The sequence below is a fragment of the Tiliqua scincoides genome, chromosome 13 (assembly GCF_035046505.1).
Source record: "Tiliqua scincoides isolate rTilSci1 chromosome 13, rTilSci1.hap2, whole genome shotgun sequence".
NCBI classification, from domain to species: Eukaryota; Metazoa; Chordata; class Lepidosauria; order Squamata; family Scincidae; genus Tiliqua; species Tiliqua scincoides.
In genome coordinates this window covers 15,061,569-15,087,293 of record NC_089833.1, presented here as the reverse complement: position 1 = coordinate 15,087,293, position 25,725 = coordinate 15,061,569, and the positions used below count along the sequence as shown (strand labels likewise).

The 25,725-nt window shown below is 46.5% G+C and overlaps 1 protein-coding gene across 1 annotated transcript in view; it reads right to left on the bottom strand.

Moving 5' to 3' along the window:
• The window catches only part of SDK1 (sidekick cell adhesion molecule 1), a 478,937-nt gene that overhangs the window by 71,714 nt on the left and 381,498 nt on the right, over positions 1-25,725 (bottom strand). The window contains exons 25-29 of the mRNA XM_066640872.1: positions 25,341-25,578; positions 15,108-15,223; positions 13,911-14,100; positions 11,399-11,497; positions 3,184-3,378 (exon numbers count right to left, since the gene is read on the bottom strand). Of these exons, the coding sequence (XP_066496969.1) occupies positions 3,184-3,378; positions 11,399-11,497; positions 13,911-14,100; positions 15,108-15,223; positions 25,341-25,578 (838 nt within the window). The remainder of the gene's footprint in view (positions 1-3,183; positions 3,379-11,398; positions 11,498-13,910; positions 14,101-15,107; positions 15,224-25,340; positions 25,579-25,725) is intronic.

The following is a 25,725-nucleotide window of genomic DNA, read 5'->3' as shown; positions in this document are numbered from 1 at the left end:
ATCGAGAGCGGACTGAATGCTTTTGTCTTTGTGTGTGTACCTGAAGCACGGCTGGTGCGCTCACCCCCTCTCCCCTGCAACCACATTTTAGTCTGTTTCTTCCTAATGATATCAGAGGTCACCCTCACTGCCACGCAGGTTCCCTGGCTGCATGTAGTAAACCATTTCTGCTGGCCCTCCAGAGCTCAGATTAGTTCAGGAGCAACTGTTTCTGCAGAAAAGGAAAATCGGAGCCGTGACTCTGCGGTGAGTCCTGGCACGAGTAATGAAGTCACTTTCCTGCTGCCTACTCGGCCCTACTGCCTCAGTTTTCTTTTCCTGGAGATGCCGGGAAGCAAACCTGGGCCTTTCAAGTGCTCCACTCTGAACTATGGTCCCTCTCCTGTCTTTCAAGGCAGGGGCTCCTCCTCCCTCCTCAGCAAGGGGCATTTTCTGTTAATGGGAACTGCGATCTGCCAGCCCAGCTTAGCTCTGCTCTCACCAACATGTCTTGCAAGCCTACAGGGCATCACTTGAATGCAGAAATCCAAAGGGATTAGAGCCACCTAGCGCTGCTTTGGTCCAACAAGTGCACCCGGCAATAAGGAGCTCGGGAGATGCTTTGTACAGACCCGTTTGACACTCAGGTTTCTAAGGGAGCTTAAAGGATTACTGGGGTGCCCAGTGCCCATTCACCATGGAAGGAAATTTACCTATGAGTAACTCCCTCTGCAAACCCTGGCTTGGGGGTGTAATGAGACATGATGCTGATCGGGGGTCCCTGTCAGTACCAGGCACGACTACATCGAGTTTTCTTTAACCTCCCTGTCGTCATGTCGTGGGATGTCACTGTCTGGGCAGCACTGCACTGCCACAAAGGGGAGGCCAGCAGCCTCCTCTGCCCAGGAAGGACAGCGCTCGGGCCTAGCAGCTGGAGGTCCTGGTTGAAGACCCCCACTCCTGGAGCCTTCTCTAGCCTCCCTCTGCTATGGATGCCCCCCTGCTTGTCTTTAGGCACCAGTTCACCACAGGGATATGTGGCAGACCCAGCGCACAACCCCTTCCCTGGGTTGCCTGCAGTGGCCCTGAGTTCACTCGAAGGGCCGGCCCCGGTTGCTGCTGTAGACAGAAAAATCCAAAAAGGTTGTTGCTGGCCCTCATGCTACTGTGCTCTTGCGCAGCTCCCCTTCACTTCCATGGAACTTGTGCAGAACTTTTGAGATGGAGTAGGTCAGATCTGTTGTCCTTACTAGCCCCCCAGCTCTGTGGCCTGAGAGGAGACCTCATGTGCCGGGGGGGGGGGGAATGTTAGGAAGGTGTTGCAGACAGATCCATAAATACAGTTTGAGCAGTGCCAGCAGACTTTAATTGTAATGCAGGGGCTTAACGCTCTTTGTGTGTGTGAGGTTTTTTTTTGCCATCCAGTTCCTAGGAACTTAACTATTCTTTCTCATTGCCACACGGCAGGATACGATGTAGGTGGGACACATAGCCACACATTAAGGGGAGAGGTTGTGTTTTATATAATTGCTCTTGTATCCAAGTACCCCTAAATGTGTCACAATCATGGGGGCCTATTGTTAAGGCAGCAAGGGGAGATTATGTGAAGCAGTCATTATGCACCCAGCAGTCTCTTCCCGCAGAGGCTTGTTTAATTGGCTTTATCAGGGGCAGGAATAATGTTTTTCAGACCTCCAGCATCCTTGCTTTTAATCTGTGGGAATGTTTCAGGAGTGGATGGGGGGCACTGCCTTTGGTGTGCTTAAAAAGAGCAGGAAACTGAGCATTCTGTCTCTTGAACGCCGCTTTAAACACCTGACGTTTTGTGACATTCCACCGGTACTGCACAGAAAGGGGGGGCTGGATAGAGTTACTAGGTGGACATAGTGGTAGACGTTTTTAGGGAAGCATCAGACATGCTCTGGAGCATGTAACCGCAGTGTAATATATTCAGGTCTTGACAGGGTGGGCACATATCTGTACTTTAAATAAATCAACTCTGCCTGCAAGTGTGCTTGATTCCCACCTGCTCAGCCAGCACATTTGGAAGCCAACAGTTCATTACTAAAGGCTCCAGTACTCTCTGCACACAAATAAGCCAAACTTGTAAAAGGCAACCCTGGAACTTCCAACTGGTTAGGAAAGTGGGAAGCGTGAAAGAGTACATGATGCGTGTCAGCGATGCAGCCAGACGTAACATGTGCAAGCTGCTTAATAGCCTCTGTGACCTGCCCATAGTTCTCTGTCAAATTCACCAAGGGATGACCTGCTAGGGATTAACATCGGTTACCCATGAGTGGCCATGTCCAGATGTCAGATGAGCCCAGGGGTGAGTCAGGAGGGCAAACACACTCCTGGTTACACATGGTCAGGGCTCGTGGCAATCAGCTTGTGCCTTCAGCTAATCAAGTGAAGCCATTTCGAGGGGAAAATATTTGTGTGGATTACTGATGAAGATGATTTAGGATGCAATCTTATATCTTTACCTGGGAGGAAGTCCAATTAACTTCAGTGGGACTTACATCTGAGTAGACATGCAAAGCATTGCCCTGTTAGAGAAACGTGTATCTTAGGAAAGAGTTAGGAGAATGAGGAAGAGAACCACAGACCCCTGCCAATTTTACAGAAGCCTGGCAGCTACCAGTGGCCAAATCTAACTCCCCAAGTTTCCATGGAGAATCATTTTCCATATGACAATTCTTCTGCTTGCTATGGTTTTGCAGTGAATCGCTGCAAGGACCTGAGTGTCATGAGAAAGACAGTCCAGGGTGGGAATCTATATAGAAGAGCACTCCTGTTCCGCAGTGGGTACACGGGGGATTACCATGGGAGGGGGGAGAGCAAGGCACAACCCAGAGAGGAACCATTCACTTGCTTTCATATGCATGCTCAACTCCCATGAGGCAATGTACTTGTGGCTACTGCAAAGCAGTCCATAATGAAGCAGAGCAAGACAACGGAAGGCCTGCTCACACCTGCATTCTCGAGGCAGTGCACTAAACCCTTCACTTCCTTTCTTGTAATGTCAAGGCGTGACTGTATTCTTCAGAAGGGGAACTGGCTGGTGGAAGGGGGGCTCGCGCATGAGCCAACACAACAAGACAACAGTGAAGCCTGGCCAGGCCTGGTGTGCATGTGTCTGGGGACGCTGACAATTTGACTGTTCTTGCAAGCCCAGAGTTCCACCCCAGCTGCAGCCATTACCTCTCTTCTCGGTGGTGATGACTGTGGCTTCCAAAGGCTGCCCCCAGCCCTGGCGGGTCTTGGCCGAGGCTCGGAAGATGTACGGCGACTCAGGGAGGAGATCTGTAGCCACAAACTGCCTGACGGTAGAGCCAACTTCCACCGTGGTGAACTTGTTTGGGGTGCTGGTGGCCAAGCGGTATGCAATTTGATATCCTATATTCATCACGGCCAAAACAGAAACAAAAACAAAAAGCAGAAAAAAACACAGGGGGTTAGGTTTGTTTTTACAATCTTTTAGCAGGGGGAAAATGCCAAGACTATTAGTGCATCCTAATTACTTATTTATTTCAAGGCAAAACAATGTAATTTGCCTCTTTTAGTGTTTACCAGCTGAGCTTTATAACATCCTCCCATCCCCCAAGTCTGATGCAGTACATTATCTGGGAAATTACTGACTTGTGATGAATGGAAAAGGCCTTCTGAGCGATAATCTACCATGAAATTTGTTTCACATTTCATTCTTTAAAGAACGAGATAGGAGAACAGTTTCATCTTCCTGGAGCATACTGATGTGCTGTAAAAATGCTACAGATACCAAACAGAAATGTATATAGCGGATTTTGACAGGGCAACACTGGTCAAGAAGATTCACCGCCCCCCACCCCATCTCAAGCTCACAAAGGAACAGAGGGAGGGTGGGAGGGCAGAGCAATTGTCTGAGAATACCTCCCAACAGCAGAGCCCACTTTATTTCTGAACCACACCAGGCACGTGCCCCACAGATTGAGATGAACCATCTTTAATAATACTGTTTAATAAAACTGTTAATAAGTAATCATCATCATCATCATCATCTCATCCTGCCAAAAGACCTTCTGCTTGCCTCTCCATTTTGTTCCTCATATTTTGTAGGAATGGACAACCCCCTTTACCCTTTCACTTATCTTTTAGGCAGACTTAACTCCTTTACAGCGTCATGGCACACTCACAGGGGTGCCAAAGGATGTTCCCAATGGTTCCTCCTACTTATTTCCCCAGGCACTGCCAATCTGGGATCTCGTGAGATTTTGTGCGATCTAAGATGGCAGAGCCCAAATATCACAAGATTTGGGCACCACCGTTTTGGACCTCATAAATCTCATGAGATTTGGGTGCCACCATCTTGGATCTCGCAAGATCCAAGATGGCAGTACCTGGCTGAGCCAGAAAGAAGAGGCTGCGGGGGTGTTGTGACCCAGGTAAATTTGGGGACCACTATGGAGAAACTGGTGTTTGCTTTGAATTTCACCTGTTTGACGTATTTATATGCCTCTGAACGTGAAGGAGACTCAAGTGCGCAAACTGTTTTTGATGGGGGGGGGGAGATCTTGATGGGGGGGGGAGGTGGGGTTAGATTGAGAAAACCCAACAGGGAGATCTTCATTTCCAGAAGGTGGCCTCTCTCTGTTCCTCTGAGTTTCTCTCCCGAGGTCAAAGCTCTGATGCCTGGAGACGAGGGAGAACGGGACACAAATCTGCGAAGGTGATATGATCTCACCAGGCAGCAGCAAATCTGCCCATCTGTGATGCCATCTCTGCTTTTTCTTCCTTTTTTTTTAAATTCTAGGCCATTCAGAAACAAACGACTGCTGTTGCAAAGGGAGTGTGAACGCTTGCAGGCAGCTTCTGATAAAGTCTCTGCTGCAAGAGATGTTTGGTGATAGGAAAGCATTTCTTTGCCACTCATCCTCTCCATTCCACAGTCTCCAGTCTGAGAGATTATCAAGCAGAGCAGCTGGTACTGGTTATGGGGTGAAGGGCAGCTGGAGCCTGGGGAGGCCTGGGAGAGACCTGACCTCCATACAGACCCTTCCAACGGTTATCACTGGGCTCACTGCAAACTATGCAAGGCCAGTGTTTCCAGCACAGCATAATGAGCTATTGTCCCCTCGGAGGATGCACCAACTGTTCAGGCGCAACCTGCAAGTCCTCGCCAATGCACTGGGCCTGCTTTCTTCTGGAGCTTATTGGGCAGTAAGTCCAGCTGCTAAGCTCTGAAATCAATTTCTATCAGGGATGACAGGGGTGGCTTTGCTGTAGCAAGGACTGTTAAATGCTTCATCAAGCTACATGGTAGGGAATGTGGAGGATGACGGCCAAATAAACCAAAGCAGAAGCAGCTGAACTCGGTGGTGACAGACATCTGCTAGCCCTCTGACCATCCTCTGAACTCCAAAGAGCTCTGCAGAGACGGAAGGTTTTATTTTTCCCCCTCTCCTTTGGACTGTGCATCCCTGCTGCAGATCCTATACTCACCATATTACAATTGCAACAAGAGAAAAGAAGCTGAAAAGAGAGGGCAAGATCAAGGGATGGAGAAGAGAAAAAGGATGCTGGTGGCAGCAGGAACATGAGATGGGTGTTATCATCCATCTCCTGCTGAAGGGGACACTGACTGCCATACATATATGTGATCGAGGCCAGAGGTGATAAAAGAGGATTCACTGAGCTCTTTGCAGAGGCAATTCTGTACGTGCTACGCATTCCTCTGCAAACTTTTAAAATTTGATTGAGACACAGATGGTGCTAATTGTGTGTAGTGGGGCTCGTGATGCTTTTATGGATAACCTGTCCTCTCCCTATATGTCTCTGTCTTCTCCCCCCCCCCCGGGGGAAACATGATAATTTGTGGCAGCTGAATGGGAAAGTAGATGCTTCTCTTTCCCCCCAGTCAATGTGTCACTGTGAGTCACGTCTCACGTCCCTTGCTGCGTCTGGGGTGCCAACGGAGAGGACCGCATTTCGTTGATACTCAAATTACAACAGACAAGATTTGAGAGCAAGCCCAGTAGTGGTTGAGGCCCGTCTTGGAACTGGGAAACACACAGACAAGAGATTAGAAGGCCATATATATTCAAACTTGGCTCCATAAAACCAAACTACCAAGTGTGTAACCTTGCCAGAGCACCTGAGCCACAAGTAGGCGCCAGGAAAAGCTATGAGATCATCAAATCTTCTTCTGAATTGGACTGGAAAGATTTTGCCGGTCTCATTCCTTTGCCCCGTTTCTAGTCCTCCTGGCTTCCCAATAAACTATGGGAATTTCTAACTTTAATTCTGGAATAAGAACAGTTTCCCCAAGTTCTTTCTGTACGCTGTATTCTTGCCTCCTCCTCCACCTGCTACAGGTACACATAAGTGCACTGGTAAAACACTGCAGAAAAAGTAGTCTTGATGGAATTGTGCACAGGACTATATCAATATTATTTTGTGCGGCGTTTTATTAATGCACAGGAGAGTGCAGAAAGACTGTCAATACTTCAAAATTGCTGTTCTGATGTGTTTCACCCATGCCCATTGGTTTTGTAGAGGAGGGAAAGACAAAAATAACTGAACTCTACTCCAAAACTCCAATATTTGGGGAAATATATCCAGATGAGATTCTTCAGAAGCTTTCCTGCTTGTGACTACATTCCCACCCTGGATACTATCTAGAGGTTGCATCATCTCTCATGAAGTATACAGGTTCTGCATTTTGTTAAGAAATTGATGGCTGACTTAAAAAGAAAAGACTGAAAGGGTCTACCCAGTTCCTCTGGAATTTGCAATATGTTAACGCAAACATTAGGAAAACATTGTACCAGCTGGATGCTGTTAGACGTTCCCATAAAAAAAGAGCACAAACTTAAGAGATCATTAACTACCCACAGCTTCTACGACAGCCAGAGAGCGAGAGAGAAACAGACAGACCCAATTTTGAATATATTTAGCTTTACCCTTTGTAAATGTTAGGTTGCTGTGTAGGTATGCATCTTACATTCTGCACTGGGAAACCCAGGTCCAATTTAACAAAAGCGACAGAGTTTTATTTAATGATTTTTAAAGCCTACGAATCAAAGAGCACATTGGGGGATAAGCTGAAGAGATGTGTTCTGACCTTTCCCCAGTTTCTGTACATGTGCAGAAAGCACAACCAAAGCCACAGAGACTCCCAGCTGGGACAGGAAAGGAACGTAAGGCAGGGGGAAGCAGAATATGGGAGAGCGACACAGAGTGGCATGCAAGCATTAAAACTGGAGATAAATTTTAAATCAGAACGCCATCAAAACAAGAGAATGCATGATGCTTGGAGGGAGAAGGCAGAATATGACAGGGAACCTGCCTGCATCCAGAGTGTAACTAACGTGCAAGTACAGATGCTATCAAGAGAACATCATTTCCAACACGTTTCATTTCTTGCTCTGTTCCCCTTCAAGTCAAGCATGTCAGGGATCAATAAAAATCACATATTCAGCTATTAGAGCACTCAAACACTCATTCTGTTGCTCCGTTATAAACAGCTGCGTGAAGTGCTGGAATAAAGGGAGTGACTTCATGCTGTCCACTTGCACAGCTCTGTGCACGGAGAAAGGGGTGTCCACAGGGTTCGGCTGAACCTTTCCTCCTGCTGCAATGAGCTCAGCTGCTACGAAATCCAGGCCTCGCATGCAGGCTTCTCCCACAGAGAGCCTCTGTGACACGAACTGGAGAGGAACAGGCCAATGGAATCTTTTATGTGAGGTATGGGAAGGTCTCTCTTCATCAGGAACAGCTGCCACAGGTGGTGGTGTGGTGACTGTACACATCCAGCAGAGAGCCAACAGAAGAGGGAACAAAGCCCCTTATGGGGATCTCCTTGCACAGGAATGGATGTAGTGGACAGTAAATACACAAGCCTTCGCTACATTACACAAACAGTTAGTAACTTCAACAGCTAGTTATGCTGAACTAAACCTGCTAGCCAATAGCTATTAACGGCAAAATCTAATGCCAGCACTCATGCATGTCTTCTGTGTGCTGGCAGTGTTGATGAAGGGACAAATGTGGACAAGCAGGCTCGTAGAAAGCCAGGGGGTGGGGGCTAGTTACTTTTGTGGCCTTGTTTGCAAGCCTGTGTTAACATATACAATTGCTGCTTGCCCCCACTACACAGAAAGAGCTGGAGGTGTGCAAAGTCTGTTTTCCAGCGATTACCCACTAAAGACTAACTTATTCAGCCACCACGTGGTCCCGTGTGGTCAATGAAAGCCCCACGTTCTTTGTGTGCTCTTGTGATGGGGAGCAGGATATTTGTCCGGTTCTATAAGTAAAAGGCAATGATGGGGGTGTCCTGGGGAACACTGCTTGACAAGAGCACCCAAGGGAAATGGTAGGTCCTGGAACCTCATCTGCTGGACAGTGGACTCACTCTTGAGTCTTCCCGTACTCTGAGGGAGATTACTTCCTCCTCCTGGTTGTCCCTCCCCCAGACTCATGACCATTTAGCCTCTTTATACTCATTGGTGTACACCCCTCTCAGTTTGTAGATGGTGACTTTGTCACAACCCACACCACTCATTGTGGGCAAACTGGTGGTCTGTGCTTAAGGAGGGCAAACACACATGGAAGTTCGCCACTTGAAATTTCAGAAGACTGAATTTCTATTAGGGGAAAGGTGGCAACTACACAGACTGAAAAACAGTCACATATGGCGGTTGGATGAATTAGGCCTCCAGATGGCAATAATGGCAAAAGGCAGATCACTCCATCAAATAATATGTGGGGCATACAAAAAGGAGAAAAGACGGGTGAAAATGCTGGTTAGAATCAAACCAGAGAAATCAATAGAGGTAAATGGAAAGTGTTCAAAGAGAAATTAATGTATGCCCTGGGGCTACAGAAGCATCGTAGCAATAAACGCAATAGGCATTTTAAAGGCCATTAAGACATGAGCAATAGCAACTTCGTATTAAAAAAAAAAACTCAAAAGACTGCTGAACACGGTAAAGAAACTCACAAGGCAAAAACAAAGGAATGCTTATCAGAGTAGAGAATGGCTATGTGACTGTGGCAATAAGACTCTTCTTCAGGCCATAGGAAGATGCAAGTGTGTGGAAAAATAAGTTATCATGATGAAAAACTGTCTCGGAAGGGGAAAAGTAATAATTCATAGGACCTTGAAATGCTTACACAAGAATGCAGATACTTCTAATTCTCCAGATTTCTATGGCCCTCATCCTGATAGGAAGCTCTCTTTATGAGCTTCATAAGCAGAAACACAATTTCTGATTGGCTGATATCATTATGCGCTCAGCCAATGTGATAAAAGAGCTAAAGAGAAGGCCGACTGAGGGATTGTTCTTGTTGGCAGCCAAAGATCTGCATGCAAGTCAGGAAGGGCAAAGAAGAGCACAAGAGCCCACCTTGAAGAGCAGGACAAAGGTCCGTCTGGCCCAGTGTTCAGGTTCCAACCATGGCCTGGCTGATGTCATTGGGAAGATTGCAAGGAGAGCACAAGGACAACCAGCTCTTCTGCTGTTTGTCCTCAACATCTGGTACACAATTCCATCTCTAACCAGGGAGTTTCACTTATTTATCATGTCTAATAGCTGTTACTAGAACTGCCCTGGCATTTGAAAGGCATCTAAGCTACAGGCCATCGCTGTGAAGGGGAGGGATTGTTGCTCTCTTTGCATCATGATTTCTGGCGCCTGCCCATGGCCTGGCAAATGAGAAAGTCCCACTCATTTCCACCATTGTTTTGGTCCACATAAACCTGATCCTGACCCTTTTCAGACCACTGGGAGCCCTTCTTTAGATGCTGAGCTTCACAAGGGCTTCGAGGATGACTCAAAATGGTTTTTGTACAAAAGCAAGCAAGTTGTGGCATATCTGCACTTTCAGAACCAAATAAAATTCAACAGTTTAATGCACTGCTTAAATGTTGGCTCCCTCCAAGGTAGCCACTTGTTTCCTCAAAAGCAAACAGGTCGGCATGGCTTTCCCCATGACGCTTATGTTGTCCTGTGCTTCTTATCACCAGACAAAGACCATCAGAAGTGAATCCACAACACCAGTCTGCAGCAGCTGCAATGCACCTGAGCAGACAGACATCTATTAATTTGTTGCAGAATTTCTTTTTGGGGGGAGAGGACACTCCGTGAATAATATTGAGAGATTAAAGTTGCTCAGATGTCGTTTGTTGATTTTTACCACTTTGCATTTCAAAGGCTGAAGGTGCAACATGAGATCAAAACACCAATTTGCTGACTTGAACTGTATCCAACTCCACATCTGATTCTTGAGAGAGGCTCTGACAGATATTGCAATACGTTGCAGGTTGAGGCAAGACATAAAGAGGAGGAAGCAACACTAGCCGGGCAGTGGGATGGGTTCAAAGGAGCTCTCTGTTACAGAAGCAAAGAACACGTGCTCTTAGTAAAGAACCACTTAAGGGGTACACACTTATCTGGGAGTAAGTTCTGTTGAACTCTGAGACTCACAGCCCAATCCTAACTGCACTGGAAGAGGAAAGCCAAGTGTATTCAGCACAAGGTAGGTGCCAATTGGAGCGCAACTCAGAGTAAGGAGATTTTTCCCCCTTACCCCATGTCGTGCCCCTCCCCCCCAATGAGGCTACTTGGATCTGCACCAGCAAAATCACTGATGCAAACTAAGCAGCCTGGTGTAATGCCAGGATGGCCAAGAGGGGTTAGAATTTGACCTGCGGTGTCACAACTGCAGGGAACAGACTGTTCAGAGGCTGGACAGCACTTATTTTTAGGGAATTCTCATGTCTCACCTGAATGCATTTCCTGTCGGCGTCAGTCATGCCCTCAGGAGTCACAAAGAGCAATTCTCCCCTTCTTCTAAATGACAGCTCTTCAGATACTTGAAGATGGCTATCATCTCCCCCTAGGCATCTCAAGTTTTTTTAACTGTTCCTCAAAGAACTTGGTTTCCAAATGTCACACTATGTTGCCCTTGTCTGAACATGCTCCAGCTTGCCAGTACTCTTCTTACCATACGACGCTCAGAGCTGCACACAGTATTCCAAGTTAGGTATGACTTGAGATACTGAGATACTCAAGAGGCCATGAGGTGGCATTCACTGGTTCAGAATTTCTTTCATAGAAGTCAGCCTTGGCCTTTTTGGACAAGTTAAGCTGTTTTTGGCATTGGGCAAAAAGCAGCTTAGGGGCACAGCATTAGCCAGTAAAATCCACTGAACTACTTAAAAAATACAGTGTTCTTGGGGATAGGCAGATTTCTCTGTCCCGTCTGAACTTCACTCAGTTCTATTTGATCTCCATTCTGCTGACTTCTGCCAAAGAACCCTAGATTGTTTTCCTATCATCACAAACACACAAATACAGACACACACTCATGGTCAATGCCTTCACTTCCATGCTTCTATTCAGTAGTAGTAGTAGTTGTTGTTGTTGTGTTTGCTTACCAAGAATAATTCCATTGGGCTCTTCTGGTGGCTGCCACACGATCCGTACAGAGTTGAGTCTCACCTCAGGAAACACCAATCTCACCGGAGGGCCCGGAGCTGCAACAACCAAGATGAAAACCAAAATGACTATCATGCACTCAAGTTTTAAACAGAAATATAGACCTGCCCTTCTAAATACTCTTGACCTCGTTACCTGGCCACAATCTAATAAGCAAGTACCATCAGCATGGTCCTGAGTTCCAGGCGCTGCAGCTGGGCAAGCACACCAAAGCTGCTGTCTCCATGACAAATTATTTTTTGTGAGCCTCATGGAGAACTTGTGTAAAGAATCAGTAATCAATACATGGTTGTTAAACAACGATTACCAGCTCTCAGTCATAATAAACTTTATTTATACCTCGCCCTTCTCCCCAAAGGGACCCAGGGTAGCTATGTCCTGTTCTCCCCAGGGACCCAGTCACTATGCAAGCAATAGATAAATAGATACATAGAAATCAAGCTCCAGTGAAAAGATATCCTTTTTTCACCCCTTTGGAGATGGTTGGCATGACTGGGTTGAAAATTCTACCCCAGGTTTATTTTATTTGCAGAAGATCAACTTTAATGGCAACAAGCTAAATGCTGGGTATGTTATTGAATCTAGTTGCTGGTGTCTTAAAAGGCTTCAGAGTAGCTTACTTTTTAACAAGGAATGTCTCTGAAGGGCAGATTGAAGTTTAAAGGCATTTCAGAACTCTGGTTCTTACATGTGTATCATATACAGTGGGGATGTTAAATTACCTTGAGAGGGAGAGGTGATCTTCTATGTCATTCCTCTGTTTATTAGGGTGGAAAGGCAGGATATGAATCATTGAAATAAATACATTCCACAGTTGCTGAAGATGAATCTCATTCTCCAGTCACATTGATAGCTCACAATCTGAATGGCCTCTTCGTTTCATGTACTGAGCATCTCGGTTTGGCCACGAGCACCAGTGGAAGATCAACTGCAGCCACTGCAGATGGCAGGCAGGCAGCCAAATTACCTATATCAAGGTCGCCAGGGAGAGCTAATGATAATTTCCAAATTCGGAGGCATCAATGTTCTCCTTAAGCTGAAATCTCATCTTGCGCCTCGCCTATGATGCTTTTAATTAAATTGATCAAGGAAGAATCAAGCTGGCTTATGTCAGGGCTGTGTGGGGATGGAAGAACAAATAGCACCATTTGCCAACAAGGGCAGCACAAGGAAGATGATAAAATGGTTTGTCAAACAAGAACCTAAGAATGCCCTGCCACATTTGCTTATCCATCTTTCCTCCAAGGTGCTCAGAGCAACACACGTGGGGTTAGGAAAGTGAGGCTCTGTTCCCCAGGAACTCCTAGATCTGTGTACTGCTGTCCCATCTGCTGAGACACCAGTGTCCCTTGGGCTAAAAACTACTTGAAGTTGCCCTCTCTCAGCACTTATCCGTACATTGCTATTGCCATGTCCTTGATGTTTGGGGCTGGGAGGGGTCAGCAGTTGGGTTTGCAAAAATGTGGCTTCCGACCCTAGAGCCAAGACCACCCATGAAGCCAATGGTACCCCAGGCAAAGAATGTCTTTCGTTCACCATGCATTTGTGTACTTTATTTTTCCACTGCATTTGTAGCCCCTTTCATGTCTCTGATTCACACTTGGCATGCTTGACTTATCCTTGTCATGTCCAAAGTGACTGACTTGTGTACAAGGATATACACATCTGCAACTATTCATGCCACAGATAAGCAAATAAATACCCATTTGTTTCCTCTAATCTTGCAGACGCTTTTTAATTTTAAGGGCAGCAGAACTGCGTGGCGCTCCCAAGCCTGCTCTCTCAGGCAGCTGCCTGGGTCACCCATCCCTAAATCTGGCCCTGTTTAGAGCAGTGCACTATCTCGACATCCATGTGGTGAATAAACACATGCGCCCTCATTCCATTCCAGAACAACTTCAATATGTCAAAGTCTAAACGGGAATTCTATGGCTCGGGGAAAGCACTGGAGAGAAGCACAAAATAACGTTTACGTTCATTTTGCAAAAAAGTCATTTCATTATTCTTTTGTTAAGGCTGGGGTAGGCACACTCCTGGGAAAGAAGACTCCACAACTCCCTCACATTCCTTCACAGTTAGGTTTGTTTATCACATCCTATTATGCTGCAGCTTTTTTTTTTATTGCTATGATTGGATTTCTGTAGGAGTTCATAATTGGGCTGTAAAAATTTGCTTCAGGCAGGAACTGGCTATAAAATATAAGGTTTTAGAGTGAAATAGTCTTTTTGTCAATTACCCCCGGGGGGGGGGGGGAGACCATGATTTTGGGAGCAGATTCTCAGCAAGAAGTTAATAGGACTCTGCCTGTTTACATTAGGGGAGGATTTGGATCTTTAAAGATTAAACGCGTAATCAAGCCAAGAGGCTGCTAAAGTGGTGTTCTTAAAAGTCTGGATATCAGAAGTGGTCCTCATCCTCAAACTGGAAGGCCCCAATGACCCAGCCACTCACCATCATCCTTAGTTCTCTCAATGACCGGAGGAGTGCTGGGAACGCCGTCCCCGATACGTGTGAACGCCAGCACCTGGATCTCGTAAAGCAGGTACTTCCGTAGGCCGGCAAGGAGGACCGAAAGGGTGTGGTTCCCTCTCACTAGCTGACTACGTAGCTTGTTTTCCACATCTTTGGCTCTGAACAAAATCTGCAGAAAAAAAGAATATTGAGAAACAGGTTACTCCACTTCTCTGGTCGGAAGGATGTTTCAGAGACAACATTTTGAGAAGGAATTGCTTCCTTTGTGAGAGAGAGTAGTGTGGCATTTTTACAATAATGTTTTATTCAGAAATATATGCGCAGTGCAAGAGAGAAGAGGCACACATCAACACAGACTATGCTAATATGGAAAGCAGCATCAATTCCCCCCAAGCAACCTGCATGCCCCTTGCAATCTCAGCCAGTCTCTTTTGCTGGCTAATTTTCAAATCCAGATTCAGAATGCCTCTCTCTCTCTCTCTCTCTCTCTCTCTCTCTCACACACACACACAGGGCAAAACACCGGTCTCACATTCACCACCCCACAACAGTACCAGGAACTCAGGAAGCTGCTCATTGCCAAGTCAGGCCATTGGTTGATCTGGCTCAGGATGTTCACACTGGCCAGCAGCAGCTATGAGGTTTCAGACAGGATTTTCGCTTGCTTGTATTAGGAGAGGTTGCCAGGAACTGTCATGCCCTGTTGCTAATAGCAACCAGCCATCAAATTACTATAGTCTAGCCACTAGTACCTATTAAGGGACTATCTTAGATAAATAAAAGATCAAAGAAACTACACTATCCTCAACTGGTGGCTTTTATGGTATTCTGTTTTTCACATGTTCAACCTGCAAACAAGCAACTTGTGCTGGAAAGGGACCCCTCCCTGCCTCTTCATCTTCTGCCTGAAGTCCTCAGTGGTCCACTCCAGTAAGAAAGGCCCTACTTGATTGTCCTGATAGCGTCTTCCAGCTCTAAATTAAGATTGTCCCTTGAATTGCTTAGAACAAAAGTTGATGCTCAAATTCTGGTGGATTGCATATAGAACTGGAGGAGGTTTCATGATGACCTTGTTCAACTGCTAGGACTTCTGCACTCCACATGATATGCAGATCATAAAGTCATTCATATAGATATGAGCACATCTCAAGAGCACACTACAAATTGTACTTGTACCTTGTAGCCAAGAATAAGCCCATTCTGCTCATGCTCAGGCACAGCCATCCACGTCAAGAGGATCTGAGTAGAGCTCACGGCTTCAGCCGACACGTTCTCTGGTGGAGCCGAAGGGACTGCAAATGCCCAAATGAACAGAAATTACATGTTGTGTAATTCATTCATATTTCTAGAATCGGCACAACTGTCAAGTATACCACACCTGGAGTATTGTGTCCAGTTCTGGTCGCCGCATCTCAAAAAAGACATAGTGGAAATGGAAAAGGTGCAAAAGAGAGCAACTAAGATGATTAGGCGGCTGGGGCACCTTCCTTATGAGGAAAGGCTACGGCGTTTGGACCTCTTCAGCCTAGAAAAGAGACGCCTGAGGGGGGACATGATTGAGACATACAAAATTATGCAGGGGATGGACAGAGTGGACAGAGGGAGGTTCTTTCCCCTCTCACACAACACCAGAACCAGGGGACATCCACTAAAATTGAGTGTTGGGCGGGTTAGGACAGACAAAAGAAAATATTTCTTTACTCAGCGTGTGGTCGGTCTGTGGAACTCCTTGCCACAGGATGTGGTGATGGCGTCTAGCCTAGATGCCTTTAAAAGGGGATTGGACAAGTTTCTGGAGGAAAAATCCATTATGGGGTACAAGCCATGATGTGTATGTGCAACCAAATGGGCTATGTCAGAATGCAAGGGAGAGCACCAGGATGAGGTCTCTTGTTATCTGGTGTGCTCCCTGGGGCATTTGGTGGACCGCTGTGCGATACAGGAAGCTGGACCAGATGGGCCTATGGCCTGATCCAGTGGGGCTCTTCTTATGTTCTTAAACTACAATTCCCAGGAAGCCTTGCAGGTCTCTTGTTATCTGGTGTGCTCCCTGGGGCATTTGGTGGACCGCTGTGAGATACAGGAAGCTGGACTAGATGGGCCTATGGCCTGATCCAGTGGGGCTCTTCTTATGTTCTTAAACTACAATTCCCAGGAGGCCTTGCAGGTCTTCTTGTTATCTGGTGTGCTCCCTGGGGCATTTGGTGGGCCGCTGTGCGATACAGGAAGCTGGACCAGATGGGCCTATGGCCTGATCCAGTGGGGCTGTTCTTATGTTCTTATGTCAAAGACTTTTGGGAACTACGCATAACAGCAAAAAGCAATCCTTGGGATTTTTTATCAGGGCCTCCAGAAATTTCCTGGAGTTTGGAAAAAAAGATATATTCAGGAATAGCTTCAGCTGGAGTTGGCAACCCTAGACAGGCTGCACCAGAGGCATGTCTCTATGATTACCCTCTGGGGTAGGTCTGCCAAGGAACAACCCCAAAGTGCTCCACACACCAAGGTCCCTGGGACCACTGGTGCCTCTCCCTGGAACTTCTCAGAAACACACACACACACCCCAGCCATTGGGGAGAGCTCTCTGTTGTGGAATCCTCCATAGCAGTGTGGGAGAAGGCTTCCCAAATGCTGTGTTTCCTTTCCCATTCATCCCTCCTTCAAATAAAACCAGTCCTCCCCAGCAATCAGCACACATTCACCATTGCACATTCCTCCCAGAGATGGCAGCAAGACTGACGGAAGACTAAACCTGCATGCAACAGGTGCAAGCAACCACTGGGCAATGGCGTCTCTCCAAACCAGGAACTGCTTTTGCCAAGAGAGGTGAGCCTCAGGCCTCGCACTCCTCGGTCGTAGCATTTCATGCCTGACTGGTGCTAGAGCCTCAGGTGCTGAATTCTGATATTTTATTTCCATAATGGCCCTAAAATGAAGCCCAGGCCTCAAATGTGGTCTGAGTTAACAAACTGCTTTCAAAAAAGGAATAAAAAGCAACCAAAATAATGAAATGAATACATCAGTTCTTTTTAAAGAACGAAAGTTGTAATCTAAAGGTCACACAAGAATTACTGTCACAAACCTTTGCCTGCCAGGGAGAAATCCGACACATTTGCACTGAATCCCCTCTACAGTCATGAGCCTCCAAGCTCCTTTAGGCCAGCTGAACTCCACTCAGTTAATACGATTAGATTTAGAGGTGGCTTTAAAGGTCCCGGCAGAGAGGTGTTTAATTTTTTTTCTACTTTATTGCTTATGTGTTTCCCCCAGCACTTCATATGTACATATCGAATGTCCAAAGGGCACCTTTTCTCAGCCAGCCCCAGAAAAAGGGAGTCTTCCCAGGGAGAATTTTTCCAAATGCTAAGAAAAAAAATGCGATTTTCTGTTCAGTGTGGAAGTAGTGCCAATGTATGTGGTTGCTGGTGGCAGAGAATCACTTGTTTGCATTTCAAAAATGTGCAGACAGAGAGTGGGGCTGTGTAGCTGGTGCAGAAGAGAGACTGTGATTAATGTGCAGCAGAGGAATGCACTTCTCTCCAGTGACAAGGAGGAGAACTGAAGCCCACCTTTGTACCTGCCACCTGTTTCATGGTAGTGCAGCCACACTCCCAGCTGGGAGCCTTTTCTTTCCCCCTCCTCTACCCACGAGACACCAAAGTGTGTTCAAAAACACTCTCTCCTATTCAAAAACACCCACCCCCAGCTCTGCAGCCAGCAACCAGAGCAAAGCAGCTGGAGATCTTGGCTACTTTCGATACAATACTGTTTTTTTTATAGGGAAAATTTAAATTCACATTAGCTGGGTGGGGGAAGAGCTAGTTCATGCGTGGGGGGGGGGACGACACATGTTCACAGTTCCTGCAGCAACTGCATATTTATCATACAATAAAAAGATGGCATTATTCTAGAGCAGTGGTTCCGTTAGGAGCCTGCAGACCACTGAGGCAAACATTGGAATTGTCGTGGACCACATGCAACCCCCTCCATCCCCAACACACACACAAAAAATACAATTCAATTTTGTAGCCCATGGGGGAGTGCTAGGCAAGACAATGGAAATGTCAGCTGTGGAGGGTCCATTCTCTCTAGTGGTCCATGGGGAAGCATCTCGCTGAGTGAGTGCTCCTCCACAGACCAGCAGAAAGTATGGGGAATGAACCCCCCCTGCAGCTGGCACTTCAGCAAGCACTGGACCATCCGAGAGGGTGAAGAATGGAATACCTATAGCCACAGCAGACACTTCAGTGGTTCATGGGGGAGCGCCCACTTGGCAAGACACTGAAAGTGATCAAAGGTGATCATTCTTTTTTTCGAGACCTTGTGGACCACTTCTTAGGGTCTCATGGACCACCTGTGGTCCCCGGATCACAGGTTGGGAACCACTGTTCTAGAGTGTGTGGAGGAGTCAGCAACTAAGGTCCCTGGGCTATGTCTAACCTTGCAGAGGGTACTGACTGCCCCTTCCCCTTTACCAGCGTAGGAAAAACAGTGGAGCTTTGAGAGAGACCTGAGATCACTTTTGGGAGATGCGAGTCAGACCCTTGGATCATAAGAACATAAGAACATAAGAACAGCCCCACTGGATCAGGCCATAGGCCCATCTAGTCCAGCTTCCTGTACCTCACAGCAGCCCACCAAATGCCCCAGGGAGCACACCAGATAACAAGAGACCTGCAAGGCTTCCTGGGAATTGTAGTTAAGAACATAAGAACAGCCCCACTGGGTCAGGCCAGAGGCCCATCTAGTCCAGCTTCCTGTATCTCACAGCGGCCCACCCAATGCCCCAGGGAGCACACCTGATAACAAGAGACCTGCAAGGCATTCTGGGAATTGTAGTTAAGAACATAAGAACAGCCCCACTGGATCAGGCCAGAGGCCCATCTAGTCCAGCTTCCTGTATCTCACAGCGGCCCACCAAATACCCCAGGGAGCATACCAGATAACAAGAGACCTCATCCTGGCACCCTCCCTTGCATCTGGCATTCTGACATAGCCCATTTCTAAAATCAGGAGGTTGCGCATACACATCATGGCTTGTACCCCGTAATGGATTTTTCCTCCAGAAACTTGTCCAATCCCCTTTTAAAGGCGTCTAGGATAGACGCCATCACCACATCCTGTGGCAAGGAGTTCCACAGACCAACCACACGCTGAGTAAACAGTAAAGAAATATTTTCTTTTGTCTGCCCTAATCCGCCCAACACTCAATTTTAGCGGATGTCCCCTGGTTCTGGTATTATGTGAGAGTGTAAAGAGCATCTCCCTATCCACTCTGTCCATCCCCTGCATAATTTTGTATGTCTCAATCATGTCCCCCCTCAGGCGTCTCTTTTCTAGGCTGAAGAGACCCAAAGGCCGTAGCCTTTCCTCATAAGGAAGGTGCCCCAGCCCCGTAATCTCTTAGTCACTCTCTTTTGCACCTTTTCCATTTCCACTATGTCTTTTTTGAGATGCGGCAACCAGAACTGGACACAATAGGTGTGGCCTTACCATAGATTTGTACAACGGCATTATAATACTAGCCGTTTTGTTCTCAATACCCTTCCTAATGATCCTAAGCATAGAATTGGCCTTCTTCACTGCCTCCGCACATTGGGTCGACACTTTCATCGACCTGTCCACCACCACCCCAAGATCTCTCTCCTGATCTGTCACAGACAGCTCAGAACCCATCAGCCTATATCTAATGTTTTGATTTTTTGCCCCAATGTGCATGACTTTACACTTACTGACATTGAAGCGCATCTGCCATTTTGCTGCCCATTCTGCCAGTCTGGAGAGATCCTTCTGGAGCTCCTCACAATCACTTCTGGTCTTCACCACTCGGAAAAGTTTGGTATCGTCTGCAAACTTAGCCACTTCACTGCTCAACCCTGTCTCCAGGTCATTTATGAAGAGGTTGAAAAGCACTGGTCCCAGGACAGATCCTTGGGGCACACCGCTTTTCACCTCTCTCCATTGTGAAAATTGCCCATTGACACCCACTCTCTGCTTCCTGGCCTCCAACCAGTTCTCAATCCACAAGAGGACCTGTCCTCTAATTCCCTGACTGTGGAGTTTTTCAGTAGCCTTTGGTGAGGGACCGTGTCAAACGCCTTCTGAAAGTCCAGATATATAATGTCCACGGGTTCTCCCGCATCCACATGCCTGTTGACCTTTTCAAAGAATTCTATAAGGTTCGTGAGGCAAGACTTACCCTTACAGAAGCCATGCTGACTCTCCCTCATGTGTTCGTCTATGTGTTTTGAGATCCTATCTTTGATGAGGCATTCCACCATCTTACCCGGTATAGATGTTAGGCTGACCGGCCTATAGTTTCCCGGGTCCCCCCTCTTTCCCTTTTTAAAAATAGGCGTGACATTTGCTATCCTCCAATCTTCTGGCACCATGGCCGTTTTGAGGGACAAGTTGCATACCTTAGTCAAGAGGTCTGCAACTTCATTCTTCAATTCCTTAATAACCCTTGGGTGGATGCCATCAGGGCCCGGTGACTTATTGATCTTTAATTTATCAATGAGGTCTGAAACATCTTCTCTTTTAACCTCTATCTGACTTAACTCCTCGGTCAGGAGGGGCCGTTCGGGCAGCGGTATCTGCCCGAGGTCTTCTGCCGTGAAGACAGATGCAAAGAACTCATTTAATTTCTCACGAGCTGTGAGTAATTGGATCACGAGCTGTGACTCCATTTTCCAAGAAACCTAGAAATTTCAAAGAAATTTCCAAGCCAAGTAAGGGCCCAATCCAATCCAATTTTCCAGTGCTGATGCAGCTGTGCCAATAGCGTGTGCACTGAATCCTGTGGTGGGGGGCACTCATGGAGGCCTCCCCAAGGTAAGGGAACCTTTTGTTCCTTACTTTGGGGCTGCATTGTGGCTGTATCAGTGCTGGAAAGTTGGATAGGATTTGGCCATAAGACTCCCTGCAGAGGATCCACAAGACAGTGGTTGTGGGCATGTGACAGGGGAGATATGAGACTCTAGGGAACACAACACAGGGCCTTCCATACCCTTCAGAGAAGCCCTCACATTATAACTGTATCTGCACATTCACATATGCATCTTTACAGAGAGAAAGAAAACCCTCCCAGGCAGGTTATCTAATAATCTTGCGTTTGGGAAAAATTTCTCTGTTCCCAATTAGCTGGAGCATGAAAAAAAAAGAGCATGGAGAGTCCTGCTGGCATTCAGCTTCCTTCTCCCAACACGGGCTTTTTTCATCTTCTCCTAGATTTATCCCGCACAAGGATATAATTATGTTAAAGGAATATAGATTGCCGGGAGCCATGAATGTCTTTGGATCGCAGCCACGGCTTTATCCGTAGATCTTCACAAAGAGTGGCTCCCACATGAAACACTTCTGCGAGAAAGGACAGCGCACACAGAAAGGGGAGCGCCAGATTTCTGGAGAACGAAACAACAGCAGTTTTTTCGGGCTGTGCTTCTTCCTAGGTTCACTTGTTTGATTTCGCCCATCAAGAGGAGAGATTTCTTTATTTTGACGAACTGCTTTTTTTACTTTGCGCTTTTTTGGTTCAGCAGACAGAGTTTCCCCCCTTCCCTCCCCCAGATAGTTCACAGGAGGACAAGATTGAAGATGCTTTCAAATCTTCCTTGGGAAAAAAAGACATGTATGATGGAGTGTTGCTGTTTGGTGAAGTCAAGCCTAGCAATGAAGATAAGGTGGCTTTCCCACCTCTCAAGGTTGGTCGAGGCCACGGGATCTGAATCTTGCCCAGGGCTTGCTAGAAAATGCTGACTGTGAGGATCTGTCATTTTTCAGCATTCCAGAGCAAGTGCATTTGCTTGCTTCCAAGAAGGCGCAATTGAAGATTATGATCTTAGAGGAGGAGGAGGAGGGCAAGGATGAATGAAGACTTTGCTTACTTAATAGAGATGGGCTTTGGGCCCTTTTCAGACTTGCAAGTAGGTCCACAGAGCTCACCAGCCCAGAAATACTTTTTTAAGGGCTGCCACCCAATTAAAGGAATCAAATAAGCAAATGAACTTAAGCAAATGAGTCTTAGTCTTCACAAACTGCATACAAGAAAAGAAAAAGTGGATACTCAGATTCTAGAGCTTCATTGCAATGGTGCCCCATTGACAGAAGCACCGTCAATGAACAGGAGAGGTCCATAAGAACACAGGAAGTCCCACTGGATCTGACCAGAGGCCCATCTAACCCAGCTTCCTGCTTCTCACAGTGGCCCATCAGATGCCTTAGGAAGCTGCACAAGACAACAAGAGACCTGCATCCTGTTGCCACTCCCTTGAACCTGGCATTCTGAGGTCCATGAATGGAAAGGTTCCTTGCATGGAGGAAGGTGATTCTGCTGACAGGGCACCACTGTGCAAAAAGGTCTGGATACTACCCTGTTGCTCTAAAGAAACTTTGTTTCTACTACACAATTGCCCTACATTAACTTTACTCTGTTTTCATTGACCCTCAGACATCCCATAGTAGGCTTCACCCTAGAAGAGACAGTCCATATTCTACTTGCACACCCAAGAGAGAATGCCTCTTCTAAGATGGCATTTGTCACCCACCATTTATATAAAGAGGCATATTTATTAACTCATAACATTGCCTAATGTATAAGCACTTGCGTTAAGATATTTTAAAAACAAAAAATAAGGTAGCTGGGGCATCCTTTTGAGTTTACACAAATATTTCTCATCAATTAATTTAATGTTTTTGACAGTTGTCTCTCTCATGTCATTATATTTTATTGTAAGCTATTCTACGGCAAAAGACACAGTAGACATTTTATGAGCATATAAATGAATAAAACATTGCAGTTCTATGATATTTGCTAGTTCACTCATCCATAAATGACATAACTACGCTAGCCAGTTGCTCCCAGTACAACTCCTAAGCCACTTCTCAAATGAGGGCCTCTGGAAAGCTTGACTGCAGCCTCTAAACATGGCCATGATTATTATTATTATATAATATTATATAACTTTTTATATATATAACTATTATATAATATTATATAATATTATATAAACTTTATTTATACCCCGCCCTTCTCCCCAAAGGGACCCAGGGCAGCTTACAACAGGTTAAAAGCAGATTAAAACATAATATTAAAAAACAGAGAAAAACATTAACATATTAACAAATATGATAAAAACAGTAATCAGATAAAAGTAAGAGCTTGATACGGTCAGCTCTTACATAATCATGGCTATGGACACTCACGTTCCTGAGACCAGTGGCAGCTTAGCAAATATATAACTATTTCAGACTTCCAGGAAGAGGCTCAGGGAGGACGGGAGGGCTTTTCGAGCACAGAGAAGCATGCTTTGGAGCTCTGCCCACTGAGCCAAGTCTCCTACTGCTGTTTAAGTATTTTTAGGACTGCGGGACACCCAACAACTACGCTGTAATACGTATAGTTTTCTACCTATCATCCTGGGATGCAAAAGCGCATGAATGGGTGCACTGATGCGGCCAAATGGACTGTCAGTGCATCATGCTTATCTTCATTGCATCACCACCACCTCCCTTTCTCCCTCCACCATAGTTTCTTTGGCTTTAATTGATCCCTTCCTCCAACAGTAATGAAAATATGCAAATCCGAGGACGTTGCACGGTTTTCAACACAAAAGGCCGAAATCCTGTTTAAAGTGATAAATGGAACTCAGCCTTAACCAAGCAGCAGTGGCCAGCCCAGCCCAGCCCAGCCCCTCTATGATTATGGAGACAAATTGCAAACACAACCCCTACTCATTGTGCAAGTTAGTGGCGGGGATGATTTACTTTCACTATTGAATACTTAATTCAAGAAAGGTCACTCCACTCAATTATTCACCCACAGTCGAAAGGTAAATTACACTGGATGCTCGCAGGCTGGCACTGAGCAAGAAGCCCTGCTTGAAGTTATCCCGATAACAGCTTAATAACCACCTTCTGCAGATGCTAATGAGCAACGATGGCTTATTCTTGCCTTGCTAGCAGGTAGACTGTTTTCTTCCAGCAAATAGGAATCCCTGAGATCTTTGTACTCGCAGGACCCAGACCACCCAACCAAGCGGTGAAGGGTTTGCTGGTAAGATTTATCAGCCGGCACAGTGTGCCAAGAGCACAAACCTGCACATTTTGGTGTCTGCTTTCAAATAATGCCCCCAAGTTTCTGTTAACTAGAAGCCAGCAGTAGCAATGCTTAGGCCAGTCATTCCCAGAGCAAACTATCTGCGACTGTAGAGAACTGCTGGCTTGCAATGAGAAACACACGTCATATAATCAATGGCTCCAAGTGAGGTTCTAGGCACGCCTCCTTTCCATTGGCTTCCTCTGTGTTCCTGTATTGCAAGGGTAGCACCAGAATAACTTGCCCTTGAAGGTGGCCACCTATTGTGTCTCTGAGTGATCTGAGTGCTTCTCAGCTACTTCCAAAGGAACAAGGAGAATAAGGGCAAACGTCTGGAGCCCTGGTGGAAGAAAGTAAAGCAACTGGGTACGAGGAGTAGAAAAATGGTCAGAGGAGCAAGGATTAATAAATCCAGCCAGAACTGCAGCCTCCAGAAACTGCTTTCATGCTAGGGCTATGCGCATGAGTACAGAGCGGGTGGCTTGCCCTTCAGAGAACCAAATACACATCAAACGTTGTACAAATCTATGGTAAGGCCACACCTGGAGTATTGTGTCCAGTTCTGGTCGCCGCATCTCAAAAAAGACATAGTGGAAATGGAAAAGGTGCAAAAGAGAGTGACTAAGAGATTACGGGGCTGGGGCACCTTCCTTATGAGGAAAGGCTACGGCCTTTGGGCCTCTTCAGCCTAGAAAAGAGACGCTTGAGGGGGGACATGATTGAGACATACAAAATTATGTAGGGGATGGACAGAGTGGATAGGGAGATGCTCTTTACACTCTCACATAATATCAGAACCAGGGGACATCCACTAAAATTGAGTGTTGGGCGGATTAGGACAGACAAAAGAAAATATTTCTTTACTCAGCGTGTGGTCGGTCTGTGGAACTCCTTGCCACAGGATGTGGTGCTGGCATCTAGTCTAGACGCCTTTAAAAGGGGATTGGACAAGTTTCTGGAGGAAAAATCCATTACGGGGTACAAGCCGTGATGTGTATGCGCAACCTCCTGATTTCAGAAATGGGTTATGTCAGAATGCCAGATGCAAGGGAGGGCACCAGGATGAGGTCTCTTGTTATCTGGTGTGCTCCCTGGGGCATTTGGTGGGCCGCTGTGAGATACAGGAAGCTGGACTAGATGGGCCTATGGCCTGATCCAGTGGGGCTGTTCTTATGTTCTTAAACAACCATTTTTGGCTTGTGAAAAATTGTCCTTAACATGCAAACACACACCAGATGAACAGGAAACCAGAAGCAATGGCAAATATTAACAAGCAATGGGCTACCACTGCAACAAGATTCCCCGCGTCATACCTGACTCCCGCGTACGACCTCGCACCACGTCGCTCCAGGGTCCTGCCCCAATGGCGTTAAACGCTTGGATCTGCAGTTCGTATTCTGTCCACTCTTCCAGGTCCTCGACTGTGTGTTCCCGCTCCAGCCGATCGCTGATGACCTTCGTCAATACGGGCAGCTGGGCATCCACACACCAGTACTTGATCCTGTAACCTACTGACTCAGGGTTCCCGTTGTACTGTGTATCGGGCAGAGGCTGGGAGCAGAGAGAAAGAGCAGCACTCTAGTGAAGGGCAAGATGGGTAGCCTGTCATTTTCAAAGTGTATGTCATGGCCTATTCCATTATTATTACAAGGCATTTTGTGGCGGGCAAACAGTGGAGGAGATAATTGCCATGTGGCA